Raw genomic sequence first — 15028 nt, 5'->3', positions numbered from 1 at the left:
TGCCTTCTTTTCCAGGCTTTTCCAGCGTGTGACATGGTCTTATGTCTTTATTTCCTTAAAGCAGTCTCTTTCAGCACATACATTTCACCACATTCTGTATTTTTGTCCCCAAAATCTGTGAAATTCTAATTAATGTTTGTCATCATGCTGCCTAGTTGTACCTTGTCGTTGTTTCTCTGTATTTTTGTGTTCACTGAGGGCATTGTATTCTCTTTTTTACCACAATTACATTGCAAGAAATGTTAATCCTTCCGACTTTTACTGTCTTTGTTTCTTCAAAGGAAACTCAGCTACAAGAGGATACATCATCCCTTATTCTTTCAAGGATTTGGCCACCAAATATCATTTCACTTTTATCCTTTTTACTTTTTGTGTGCCGTGGTCACTCCTGTGGTGATCAATAAAGAATGGACCCATTTGGGCTCAAATCAATATGTAATAGTCTCACTTTGAATGACTAAATTGACCTTTTCTTTGTTCCAGGAAGTGCCGGTACACCAGTGGTTTTCAATGAGAATGGAGACGCTCCAGGAAGATATGATATCTTCCAGTACCAGATCAACAACAGGTCTACTGCGGAGTACAGAGTCATCGGCTCCTGGACCAATAAACTGCACCTCAAAGTGAGATTTTAGACACATATACATGCCAAGCTCCCGTAGGCATTGCAGTTATTTTTTCAGACAAATCAAAAAGAAAATAAATCAACAACCAAGAGTAAAGGCAAAGCAGCATTTAGTAAAATCCAATGGATGAGTAAGAGGGTTCAACCGAGGCTAAAGGCATCTGGTTGCCTGCATGTGTGTGTGTGAGATCATGAAGAGTCACTATCGCTCATGTTCCATTAATTTCCTGCTCACGGCACTCTCAGGAAATGCAATAAAGAAACTATAATTTAAACAACAAAAGAGCAAAGCAGTGCGTGTATTATCACTGCTCACTACATATTCAACCTTCTTTTCTCTCTCCAGTTGTTCTCGTCGCTGACTTCTGAGGCATTATAGACCAAATGCCTCGGCATAATGAAAGTTCAACATCACTATGAGCAGCTGCCATGAATTCACAATCCCCTGTTACTGGGCTGGATTTCTTTTGAGTTATACAAAAGTTAGCAAGAATTGCAAGAAAGCAGTGATCTTTTCTTCTTTTCAGAACACTAAGTGGAACATACTCTCACTGACACACATCCACACAGGGTCACTCACATAGATATATACACCCTATAAATGCTGGCACCAAAACTGCACAGTAGTACTGTAGAGTTTACACCTGAGCATCACACACATCCACACAAAAACACATCAGTTAATGCACAAGCGCACAAGCTCCTCGAGCAAGTTGGAGTGCTTGGTGTTATAAATCCACCCAGGACTTCATTAGAAAGGCCAGATGACAGATGAGAAGACTAATAGACACGAAGTGCTTTCTGCCTGATGGACGGCCTGGCTGACTGGGAGAGAGAGAGAGAGAGAGAGAGAGAGAGCAGCAACATAAAGGACAACACACACACACACACTGTAGTTTAGACACACATGATTGGGCACTTTGACAGTTGACAAATTAACAGATGTATTTGATTTGTTTAACAATCCAGTTGGGTTTGACGGCACAGTGGCAGATGTAGTGATGGCGGCAGTTGAAAGTGTTCATGATCAACAAACTGTTTGAATGCTCATTAGTATAAAGAAACTTTTACAACAGGCGCAGGACAAGTCAAGCCAGTGAGCTTCACGGCAAATGTTTGGTGTTAGTACAGTACTTGGACACACGAACACAGTTAGGTTGATGTTTATAGTTAAAGCAGAATCCTATTACAGCTATTATTGTGTCATCTAAGTAATTAATGGAAGAGAGGTTCGCGACCGGGCCTATGTTATTTTGGGTTGTGCATAATTTATGATTATTGTTAAAAAACAAAAAAGAAAAGGTGCGTGTCTGTGTGTGTGTAAAAATTCTGCAAGAGTTGTTAAGGCTATGAATAAGTAATGAGTAAAAATACTGAATAAACAGGAAAAAACAGCACCCAACAAAAAACGTTTCAAAACACTCCTGCACACACACACACACACACACACACACACACACACACACACACACGCATGCAATACACTTTTTTATCATTATAGTATTTCTGTGGCAGATATATTTTTAGCACTAAGTTGTGAACAGCCAGTAACTCAATATTGGTGTTAAAATGCTGCAAGTGTGTGTGTGTGTGTGTGTGTGTGTGTGTGTGTTCCTGTATGTGTGTAAATTATCAAATCAAGTCCATTCTCTGTATCCCTGACGAGTTTTTCCTCCTAACTAGTTTTTGTTGGACGGGTACATTGTGTGCCTGTTTAAAACAGTAATGCTCCATTTTACTCGGCACCCTCAGCAACGGATGAACCTCGGGGACTCGGCATAATGACAGAGTTACAAACGCTCGCACACATAACGACAAATTAACTCACACACAGCAGACATACGGAAAGCTCAGAGATTCGCTATGATGCCAGCATGACACCAGCACAAACAAACAAAACGCACACATGGAAGACCATATGCACACACACACACACACACACACACACACACACACACACACACAAGGAAATACAGATGGCCTATTTGTGCCAGATCTGATTATGGTCTGATTGCTGGCTTCCAGACTAGCTGGTGTTAGTTTTGTGCCCGGCAGCGCTCAGGAAAACGATCAGAGGATCTGCTTGTGCTAATTGCTCTCCAAGTTGCCCTGAAGACACACTTTCTGCAGGTACAGAGAGTGTTAAAGGACTGTTCGCACACAGTAATGTCAGCCTCAGCAGATGGCTGCCAATCTTTGTGTCGCATTATATCCCACAGGAGGGAGGGAAGTTTTGTTTTGTCACATGAACACACAAATAATTTTTAGGTTTGTTGTGTTGCACTCAAGACAAAAACAAACAAAATCTAAATTTGCCAGATAGAACAGATCTCATACTTTTGTCCAATTGTCTCTCCTCTCCTCTTCTAGGTCGAGGCCATGCGTTGGAAGACAGGTGACCCATCTCTCCCACCCTCTGTGTGCAGCATCCCATGCCGTGCGGGCGAAAGGAAGAAAGTGGTCAAAGGCGTGCCGTGTTGCTGGCACTGTGAGCGGTGTGAGGGATACCACTACCAGGTAGATCTCTGGGGAAATACAGGCCACCAGTACTTGCTCTTGGCTCAGCTGGAAGTTCACCATTCACCTGTGATGTGATGTTGCTTGTCCCACATCTGCTATGTTGTTTCTGGCTGTATTCATTGTGATTTCTGTTGCACAAACTGCAAAAAAAGAAAAAAAAAAAAAAATACAAACACATATAACAGCCTGTCAAGATGTAACTCTAAAGTATAGCTTGTAGCATGCTGCAGCTCAATTGATAAAGGACCTAGTGCTAAGTGTGTAGTCTCATATCACTCTAGAGTAAGGCTTGGCATAATATAGTATCTGAGTGTATGAATGACCATTTACTTTTATTTAAGGAACCAGTTCAGAGGTTGCAGGCAGCAAAATACACCTAAAACATAATTCAGTTTTGTCACTTAATCAAAATCAAAATCGCATTGTATTCCCCCGTCACATATACACTCAATAAAGCCTGGACTTCACTCTCGGTCCATTTGTCCGTGTTTTGGTACTTTTTTTAAGGCTATCGTTACGAGCTGTTACACAGGTTTTTAAAGGTGGTGGTTGCCAGTGCTGCATTGGCTCGTGTACCTACTCTGAAGTAGGAGCTAAAAAAGTTTCTCAAAACAGTGTTCTAAGAACTACGATCATTCCCAGTTCTTGCAGTGCAAAGACACAATGAAAAGAGGCGGCGTCCGAAAACTCCTAATGAATCAAAATTTGCTTGCGATAACAGCACTTTGACAATATAAACATGCATCTGTTTTCTGGCAGCTGTTGCGTGATTACTTTTAGTGTACACAGGAGTTCTGTCCCCCTGTGTAGTGATCAGGGTTTTTTGATTCAACTCATTTCAGGCAATCAAAAAAGTGAGCCAATTAGGTGGCCCATTTTAGATTTATATATGCAGGAAGAACTCCACAGATGCTATTATAGCAAATGGAAGTACGTAATTTGAGGTGAGGGAAAAGGGTCTGATCACACATTATAAAGATACATCCCCCATGTTAATTATATCACGGTTGGGGACAATTTGGCAGCCCATCGTCCTTCTTACTAAGTTAGAAAAATCCATGAACGAGCAAGTATATGTGCAAAGAGTTCCCTTGTTTGGGAAGCAATAAAGGAAAAAGAATATAGCCGCAGCCAAAGCCGCAGCAGGCGATGCTTGTCAGAGCAAGCAATCAATACTCATTTTGCAGATACATGCATTTGCTGTAAAATCAATAATCTGTTGACACATTTATTATAGATTTAGGGTTTTAGTAGAATGGAAAATAGTATAGCAGCATGACAAAAACAAGTAAATGAACTAAAGAGCAAGTGTACAAAAATGTGTAAAATGAATGCTTTTTTTCCTCTCATTAACGAGACAGTTTACAGACGTAGATAACTCAGCGTCAACTTCTCAGTAAATGAATCAGCTGGTGAGATGTTTTTGGATGAAAGCACTGGGGATTTACACTATATTTGCATAAACATGGGAGCTATATACAGACTTACCATGTATGAAGGTTTTGGTTGGATGAAAGCATTGGGGATTTATGTTTACACATCTGTCGGATCTATATACAGAGTTACCACAGTTATTGTAAGAATTTGGGTTTTAAAACCTTATTCAACTGTACTTTTGTGATTGTAATTGTGGACAAAAAGAGGATTGAACTTGGTCCAGTCACATTGACCTATAGCTGGCCCTAGTTAGATTTGACTTGACTTCAATATCTGCCTCTTTTTCTGCTTGATCCATATATGACTAAAATGTCTTCCATCAAGGTCTGTCTGGCCTAAGCAATGACGAAATGTTAATGCTCATTATTTTGTAAAAAAAGTCTTTAATGTACATTATCAATGCTGTCTCTTCCCAGGCGTCAGAGTTCACTTGTGAGCTGTGTCCATATGAGATGCGACCTGATGCCAACCGCACTGGCTGCGTTCCCATCCCGATCATCAAGCTGGAGTGGCACTCCCCATGGGCCATCTTCCCCGTCTTCATCTCCATGCTGGGCATCATCGCCACCTCCTTCGTCATCGTCACGTTCGTCCGCTACAATGACACGCCCATCGTGCGAGCGTCCGGGCGGGAGATGAGCTACGTGCTGCTGACGGGAATCTTCCTGTGTTACGCCATAACGTTCCTCATGATCGCCACGCCGGATGTGGGAGTGTGTTCGTTCAGGAGGATTTTCTTGGGCTTGGGGATGTGTTTCAGCTATGCCGCGCTGCTCACCAAGACCAACAGGATACACCGCATCTTTGAACAAGGGAAGAAGTCTGTAACCGCACCCAGGTGAAGACGACACCCGTCTGTCAAATACACACACTCTCTGTTTGCCCTCTGTGTGGATGTGTGTTCAGCTCACGTAGACTTCGATGAGTGTAGTGGCATTGAAGGTCGCTGTTATTGTGGTTTTTTCTGTGCACTTGGGCGTGTGTATTCACATGAAGGCACAACCTCCACTTCTTCCTTACTAAGCTGCTTGCAATCATTATTCATCATTTATTTTTCATCCATTATTTATGAGAGTCATGAACTCACACTCACCTATTGTACTGTTTGCACTCAGTGTGAGTGACTCTGAGAGAGAGCATCAACTAAGTGGCTAAAATGTTAATGCAGTATTTAATAGTGCTCAGGTTCATGTCCCTGCTACCCAGGTGGTCATCTGTTTTCCCTTCCGCGCCACCCGGCTGTCGCAGTTATTGTGTTATTGTGCTGCTATTACTCATACATATAAAGATTTTTATATGATAATTAGAGTTTTCCAAATTTCTTGCATGTTTGCCAGGAAAGGCTGGACAAATGATGTGTTGTAGTTGTATGTAATTGTTGCTCTTACTGTTATATATGAAGGAAAATGAAATTTCAGTAAATAAGATAAGAAAGTGCAACACAATTGATGTGAGGGTACAATGAGATGCAGAATGAGGCCGTTAACATGCAGGGACTTTCTGCAGAGAGAGATTTTGAGGCTCCTTTCAGGTTCCTGTGTGTGTTGTGCCTCCGGGATAGTTAGGCACTGAGCATCCTGTGAGCCTAGGAGCTTGGAGGAACAGGTTGTTTCTTCACCAAGGCTGTGAGTGAAAATCTAGCTTTTGTTTTGGGGGTTATTATTTGTCCTCATTTTTATCTCTCTGACATCCTAGATGATCAGCACAGTCCCTCTATCCAGTACTATGTGTTTCTACAACTGCTCCTCACTGCCCATCTGTTTCAGTCTTGCCTCAAATCTCATCATTGCCTTTTCTGATCTCTCTCCAGCTCAACAGACTGTGGGAGTTTGTGTGGCTGCATGTATAGCAATACAATATATTGCTGCTGTAGAGTAGAAAACGTATTAACCTTTAGATATTATAAAAACAGCCTTATTTTCAGGTTGATGGTCATTTGTAAAAGACTTTATCGGCCAAAATCCTATCTTAAAAATAGCCAAAATCTGAATGGTTTTCATGTAGCAATGACTGATTTTTCAAGCCCACATACAGTGAGTACAAACGTTATAGCGTGGGTCGCCCCACTTGAAATGAAACCGCTAGCTCTGGCAGCGTTATTCTCTTGCCGCACCACCTCCTCATATCAGTAATCCTCTCCTTCCCAGGTTCATCTCTCCTGCCTCGCAGCTGGTCATCACCTTCTCGCTCATCTCAGTGCAGCTGCTGGGGGTCTTTGTCTGGTTCGCGGTGGACCCTCCCCACACGATCGTGGACTACGGCGAGCAGCGGACCCAGGATCCCTTGGCGGCACGCGGTGTCCTCAAGTGCGACATCTCAGACCTGTCCCTCATCTGCTCCCTGGGTTACTCCATCCTGTTGATGGTGACGTGCACGGTTTACGCTATCAAGACGCGAGGCGTGCCCGAAACCTTCAACGAGGCCAAGCCCATCGGATTTACCATGTACACCACCTGCATCATCTGGCTGGCGTTCATACCCATCTTCTTTGGCACATCACAGTCCGCAGAGAGGGTGAGTGTGTGACTGCAGTTTTTGATATTTTCTTTGTGAACTACAGTCTACAGAGAGTGTAAGTATATTGTAGCAGATGTCTGCATCTTTAGGATTTCTGAGTCTGTAGAGAGGATGAGACCACGGTGTGTGACTGCTCGTCTGCACGTCAATCTGTAGGATTACCCTGTATATGACCTGTTTGGGATTTCAAGCAATTTTCTTTGAGACATCACAGTCTACAGGAAAGATGACTACAGGGTGCATTTGTGTGTTTCAGCGGTGTGTATATGATTTGAGTTCATAGAGAAGGGTGCAATGGATTTAGGTGATATTTGTGTGAAATATCTTTTATAAGATAACAATTCACTGACAAGTGGGCTGTGATGGTGTGGTTTATGGGCTTTCTGTGTGCACGACTAAACTCTTCTGAGCCCATTTTGCAGCATTATTAAGTTTTGGAATCACTTTTTTGAGTCATAAATTTACATGTATTGTCATGGCAGAGAAAAGTCTTGTCTTTTTCTCCTTCCCTGAGGAGATCAAAACTGCATCTCTTGGCACTGATAGATAGATATGCCTTCAATTGTAGCTATACTAATGGCTTGAAGTCCAAAATCTCCTGACAATCCCCCGTGAGTACAAGAGGATTTTCTGTCTGGCTGATTGACTGGATCCATGCCCTGGTCTAGGCTTTTAGAGGGTTGTACTGTAGAGCTTATTCTTCCTACCTGTAGTCAATTATTGATGGCTGTATGATGTGAGCAAGATGTAACTTTCACAAGGTGAAGGTGTGTGTCTGTGTGTGTGTGGGCAGCCTTTACAGGGTTCAAGCTTCACCTTATGAATGATGGTTTCATTATGGCTGCACAGTACATTATCTACATGTATATTTCATTTATTGGATATTCTAGTTGCGAGTCATCTTTTACGTACCGTTACATACCGTTATCTACTGTATTTTACTCACTTTTTGCACACATACACAGACACAAATAGAGAGACAAACATACTTGGATCCTTTAGGTCAGTGGCCCCAAACTTGGGGGTGAAGACCCCTCAAGGAGTCCCAAGATAAGTCTTAGGGCTATAACCTGTGATGAGGGGTCACATATAGCTATCGTTTGATTTTAAGGGGTTGTTAGCAAAAAAGGTGGGAACCACTGCCTTAGGGGAACAATAATCAGATATATGTAAATGATTGACTGGTTGTGTGGCAGCCTATAAGAGGTGTCCTTTCACCTTATCTGTTTTGGAGCCATGAACATACACACACTCAAACAGCTAATCTGATTCATAACAATTCAGTATACACATAGTAAACCATTGTGTTTATTGATTCCATTTCATGATAGTGCGAGTGTTTAACAATAGAACACTTCACACATGGCATTGAGATTCAAGGCAGGTTGCAGGTTGATTGCAGGTGTCGCAGGTTGTACATCACAATGCTAAACCTTTGTATTTTGTAAATGTGCACATATGGTATATAGATAATAGTAAATACAGAGAGATAGCACTTTATTATTCACAGGTTTTGAAGTACAACGTAAACACACACATACACTGTAAAGATACAAACCTCAAGCTGTTAAGGAAAGAAAGGAATCAAACCAATGTACAGCACCAAAAAGGTGTGTCCTTGAGAGTGCCTGTAATTCCATCTACACAATCTCAAATGTCAATATACTGTCATAAACACTGAGTACCACTGAAGGTCCAGGTCTTCCCTTCCTCTCCCTCAATAAAAGAGTCGACTCTTATCGTCGTCTCTCCCCATTTGTCAGTCAGGCAATTTTCATTTCTCCCTTTCCTTGCGTCTCAGCCCATTTGCCTTTCATGGCGGGTGCCGCCTCTGTCGCATGGCAAAATAGCTGACATCAAAGTGATCCAGTCTAATCACACATCAGGGAAATCATTCTCTTGTTGGATGTTTCATAGTGTTTTTCCTTTGCTCACTCTCATTTTTCCCCTCCATCAAGAAGTCAGTGTGTTGGGGGTACTTACTGATGCAGGAAGTTTTAAGTGACTCAGTGAGGTTTCTTTTTCTTTTCTTTTTTTTAAAGCAATAACCTTTTTTATTCAACCACTTGCACGCAAATAGGACCTGGCGAGTATAATTACAATTATAACTTAATAAGGAGAACATTACTTATTCACTTTCCCCAGACAGAGGCTTTAATCCTGTCATGGGATTAAAACAGTTGACCTTATGACTGCTGGCAGCTTCGCTAACCTTTAAGCTACCATGTGTGAGTGACGGTGAACCTGCTAATGTTGTGTGAGTCCATGCCCTTGCATATATTAGACTGTGTTTATGACCATTTGTAGATGCTGATGATGTGTCATGCCACCTTTAGGGTGTGTTCATGTGTGGCTGCAGAAGTCACTTTTGTGTGTTTGTTTGCCTTCATAAATGTAAATGTGTGTGTGCATGTTAAATGTGTGTGTGTACGTTATCTGACGTGCTGAAGCATCCTGTCTTACTGATTGGGCTGAGCAGCGTCCATGCCATGTTTGTTCAGCTAATTAGAGTGTCCACCAGCGACTTCTTGTGTATTTGCGTTTGAGTGTGTTTGTCTGGTGTGTTGTATTTAATTGGAATATCCACCAGTGCACATTTGTGTGTGTGTGTGTGTGTGTGTCTGTGTTGTTTCTAATTGGAATATCCTCTGGAGTGTGTGGCAGCTGGTTGGCTAACAGAGAGAGCAGAAGAGAGGGAGGAGAGAGACGAGTGAAAGGAATAAACAGGTAATGATGTGACTCGCTGATGGGGCTTTAATGAGGAGAGCTCTACCAGGGGCACAGGTTTGGTTTCCGGTGGGGGGGAGGTGGAAGGGGCTAGGTTAGATGACAACTTGACTCATATTATGATTAACTTTGTCATCAGATGGCTATAATCATTCTTCAATATTATCAGTAGCCTAATTTAAGTATTAAAACTGTTCATTTGTGTACGATTAAGACTCAACTATACTGCAACACAACCACTGATAATGACACTTATATTGCACTCTGGGCTACCTAGAGTTTTTCATCTTTTTTACACTGCTTGTGACCCGTGCCTGCGCTGAAGTGTGTGAAATGTACAGGTACTTGAGATGCTCACGGCAGCTGTTCATTTGTTAAAGGCATCTGGGCTTGTGATGAGGCGGCTGTCGAAACAGTGGTTCGCATAATGTCATTTCAAATGCCTATTGTTTTAGGGATTGCATCTTCTGGGCGCCATCAATCAGACTCCACCAGGCGTGCTTCAGTGTGTGATTTTTTTTTTTTTTTTTTTTTTTTTACTTTGCTTTGCATTTGACAAAAGAAAACCCTTGACTCAAAGTGCACTACTTTTTCTGGAAATTTCGACTCTCTCACGGTGTTGCTCAATGGCTGCCAGTATTGAGTGTAGGTCACCAGCGTTTTGGCCAACACACAGTCACTGTCGATTGATTGAAATAGAAGCATATCTGTTCTATCAGATGCATTCACTGACTAATGGTGAATGACCTCTTACTCTTTACCAGTCAGTGCTGGGACCAGTTTTGGTAGATAAATAAGCTGAGCGTTCATTTTTTTTGTCAAACAACTGTTTATAAGGTCAAGAATGAACTTTGATGCTCAACCTCTCCTTGCCTCATTATCTTATTATCAGCCTCTACCTGTTAGATGTTTCGGGATCCTTCTGCTGTATTCTGTCAGATATACAATTTTCATGTTTCCTGTTCAAGGGCCGCCCTTGCGTTCATATCCATGCGAGCAGTGTGTGTTTAGGATAATAGCTCAACCTCTGAGGAGCTGAAATGGCATCTACTTACCTTTGTACGCTGTAAAAGCCTGGGTTACAATGCATAACCTTCCACTTAAAGAAATTCCATATTCCTTCGCAGCTTCTGGGTTGAATAAAAATCCAGCATGTGGCATGGAGACCTAATTGTCTTCCTATACTAGATATGTGTATATTTAGAATGACTTCGCATGGTTAATTTACTAACAAATGCAGACTTGAGATTCTGCCACAGCCTCATCTTCTGTCCTCACCCATCCGTCGTCTTCACTTCACTTTTCCTCATTTTTTCCTCCCATTCCTCCCTATTGCTCACGTCCTGTCCCTCATATTCCTCTCTCCTCTGAATACTCAGCAGTCACAGTGGGCAGAGAAAGAGAGGAGGAAAAAACGCAAAGAAAGGGAGAGAGAAACATTTGAAAAGTTACAGCGAGAGATACGGGCATGCAGGGGAGACAGTGAGACACTGAATATGAATGTGAGAGATAAATCAAGAAAGAGGGAGAGAGGCATTCTTAACCATCACCAACAAGGGAAGTATTGTTTTGAAATAGGTCATGCTACCATGCAGAGGCTGCTGGCTCCAAGCAGCTTCTGCCGCACCCTGCAGAAACGAGAAAGGTTGTGTGTGTGAGTGTGTGTGAGTGTGTGTGTGTGCTTCCCTCAGCCTCTCTCTGCTTGCTGTAAAGCCCTAACCACAGGGTACATCCTCTCTCCAGCCATCTCTCTCTGTGTCTGCCTCATCATTCCTTTGCCTGACACTATGGACAGACGACCATCTTTCTTTCTTTTTCTTTTGTCTTTTTTCTTCTTTCTCTTGTATTTATCTACATCTTTCCTTCTTTCTCCCTGTGAGCCACCTCTCCTGTCCTCCAGATGTCTTAAATATGGTCAGCTTGTTATCTCCTGCTTCCAACAGAGGAAGATTCAAACACCCCGCTGCTCCCCACAAACCCACTCAATGTGTGTGTGTGTGTGTCTTTTTTTTCACAGCATGTGTGTTTTTGATATGTTTGGTTTTCTTTTTTGGCATTTCTGCTTCTTTGACGGTGATAGTAGAGAGAGAGACAGAAAAGGCAGGGAAGAGGGAGGGCCCCGAGCTGGATTCGATCCTACATGGTTCAGACATGGTTTGTTCTTGTGTCATTATGTGTGCACCAGTTGCTTGTACAGAGACATATTTGAGTGTGTTTTTTGTTAGTTATTCTTGCATATTGATGTAGGAACTGCTGAGAGACGGAGGGGATTTTTGTATTTTTTAAGTGTCTGATTTGCAAGTACAAGACTGGCCGTTCTTGTCCATCCAGAAGAAATTCTCTGCTAAAATCTGACATTTTTGTGGGAGTTTTTCCGTTTCTAGACATGGACATGAAGACCTTGGTCTACATTAGTAGGTACAGAGAGAAACAACGAGGTCTAAAGGACTGAATTCTGCGGTGTCGTGATGTATGGACAGAGTTGCATGTTCTGAACAGAATGAATACCGAGTTTCAGTCACTGAAGCTGATATTCATAGACACCTATGCACTTTGTGTCTCTCAAGGCCTCCCGTTATCTGTCTGACACATTCCCCATCTCTCTCTCTCGCTCTTTCACAAACGTACACACACACACACGCACACACACACACACACACACACACACACACTACTGTCTATTACTAACCTTAAACCAAAGCAAGACCCAAGTGTCCTAACCTCAAAATACCCCCTTTTAAGAAGTGAAGAATGGCAAATGGACTCACTTTGAGTAACATTCCTCATTTTTCTTCTCTTCATGTGATTGTGTTTGGTCCTCAGGAGTATATAAAGAACACACACAATCTATATACCTGCCTCTCTCAAGTCCATTTCTGCCCCTCACAACACACACACACACACACACACACACACACACACACATATACACACAGTGTCGCGGCTCACTGTCTTCAGACAGATTTATTGCTGTGACTGTGGTCCCGGTGGAGGACCAGTGACCGCCCAGATCCTTACGGGGAGTAACTGCCGGTAATCAATCTTCAGTAATCTGATGAGGTTGGGAGAGACAGAGGAGGAAAGAGACAGGGAAGCAGAGTAAAAGCGACATGCTTAGAGAGAGAGAGAGGCGCCTGAGAGGGTGGGAACAACAATGTAAAAGAAAAAGATGGAGGATGAAAGAGGGAAGGGGAAAAGGAGGCAGCAAGACTGAACATACGAGGCAAAAATGCAGCAAAGAAAGAATGAATCAGAGTGTGGGAGTGCAGAGTGAGAGCAACGTCAACCATGAGCAGACAGTGACAGGAGGGTGGGATTTACGCAGCCATCAAATGCTAAAGATGGAGGATGAGAGGCAAGCTACTATTAGAGGGAGAGAGATAAATGTAGATCAGAGATGAAGAGTGAAATTGAAACACAGAGAGATACAAAGAGAAAGAAAGCGGGATGAAGAGGAAGAAGGGGAACGTCAGAATTGTTTAAGAATCGGACAGATGGCCAAAGCTGTGGGGTCATGAGCATTTAAACATCGCTACTGACTCTCTGTCACACACACACACACACACACACACACACACACCAAACACTATGCTAAGCTTATTGTAACACTCAATTTATTTCTATTTGTACTTTGACTGGCCAGTGGATGATTCAGCTGCAGCTTATGTGAGTGTCTATAAAATCTATAGAACTGGATACTTGAACACAACATAGCCATGGTATGTACTATGTTTCAGGAAGAGTAAAACGCTCGATCTTTAATAATATGCATAAAAGTCTCAGAAAGACAAACATGTAAATTGGTAATTGGTTGAATAGTTACAGTAGTAGTATAGTAGTCATCCACAGGTTAACTGTTAGCGGTTGGGTGTCCTGAATTCAACACATCAGGTTGTTTTCTTCCAGGCAGAGCACCAATTTCAAAGCAGGGAAGATGTGATGATGATAAAATGTGCCATCATTCTTTCAATTGAATCATTTTTTGGGGAAAATATGTGGGAACTAGACAAAATTGCAAGTTGTCGAAAAATAATGTTGAGATTGATTGGAGTAATTATTGTGATCACAAGATTATTAATTCTTGGAGGGACTATACAAAGCCTCTCATTACATTTACAAGAACATGGCTTCAACCTCCATGTATTGAAACCACTCAGTGTGAGCACTTAAATAGAAACGTAGAGTATGTATGGGGTGCTTTAGGGAAAATGGATCCTGTATATAAGAGCAGTAGATTGCTTCCCTCATCAAGTGAGAGGTAGTCCTGAGCCACATGGTTAGTAATAAGACAAACGAGAAGGAGCTGTGTGAACTGTGCGACATCTAACTGAGATTACATGTTGTGGATGCACATTATGTAAATGTGACATTCCTGCACCATTGATTGTGTTATCTGAAATTTCTCACATGACACACTAGTGAAAAATGTTCACTAGCCCCTTCTGAAGGAGCAAATTTGGTTGCGATTAAATAAGAAAAAGTTAAAACTACCTTCAAAATACAAACTTTCTTTGTATGAGTTGACGTTAAAGAACAAATTGAGCAATTTTTTTTTTTACAGGCAAGGTAGCACACCAGGGAACACTCTGGTCTTCCCACACATAAGCTCATAACTCAGACAGTAGCGATTCACAGGGATCAACAGAGCACGTACAGAGAGCAGATCACTCCTGACCAATGTTTCTTTCCTCTGCTGGATTTAGACGTCATGTCGTCTTTATTCTGACAGAATTTACCAATCCTTGGGGTGATTATCTTCAACAGGCTGTGCGTGGGTGGGGGTGGGTGGTTGGGGTGCGGGGGGAGCTTTCATTCATTTTTGAAGGAATGGGTTTTGGAATCTTTTGCAGGGTTCTGGTGGGATTTGGTCGTCAGACAGCGAGTGTCAGATCCTGACATCAAACAGTGAGATGTTGAAGGATGAGGGGACGCCCAAGGGGGACCTCACACAGAGACGCAGTCACACACTCACACACACACCATATATGCATACACACATGCACACTCTACGTTCACAAACACATACATTTAAGTACACTTACATGTACACACACACACACACACACACACACACACACACAGAGAAGCTCTTCTCAAGGGAGCAATAGAGACAGGCAAAGAACAGTATAAATCCAAACTTCTGCACTAAATTCTCTTTCAAGGCCCAATGCAACAATCATCTCCATCACCCTTACGTCTCTA

General features: G+C 42.3%; 1 protein-coding gene across 2 annotated transcripts in view; it reads left to right on the top strand.

Moving 5' to 3' along the window:
• Positions 1-15028, top strand: part of grm8a (glutamate receptor, metabotropic 8a) — a 190180-nt gene that overhangs the window by 162600 nt on the left and 12552 nt on the right. The window contains exons 7-10 of one of the 2 annotated variants that reach the window (XM_070929314.1): positions 484-623; positions 2996-3142; positions 4999-5420; positions 6730-7096. In XM_070929314.1, the coding sequence (XP_070785415.1) occupies positions 484-623; positions 2996-3142; positions 4999-5420; positions 6730-7096 (1076 nt within the window). The remainder of the gene's footprint in view (positions 1-483; positions 624-2995; positions 3143-4998; positions 5421-6729; positions 7097-15028) is intronic. The other variant, XM_070929315.1, reaches the window with a different exon arrangement.

Source organism: Enoplosus armatus, chromosome 22, assembly GCF_043641665.1.
Source record: "Enoplosus armatus isolate fEnoArm2 chromosome 22, fEnoArm2.hap1, whole genome shotgun sequence".
Taxonomy (NCBI): Eukaryota; Metazoa; Chordata; class Actinopteri; order Centrarchiformes; family Enoplosidae; genus Enoplosus; species Enoplosus armatus.
Note: the sequence above shows the minus strand (reverse complement) of the source record. Positions and strands in the feature narration are given on the sequence as shown.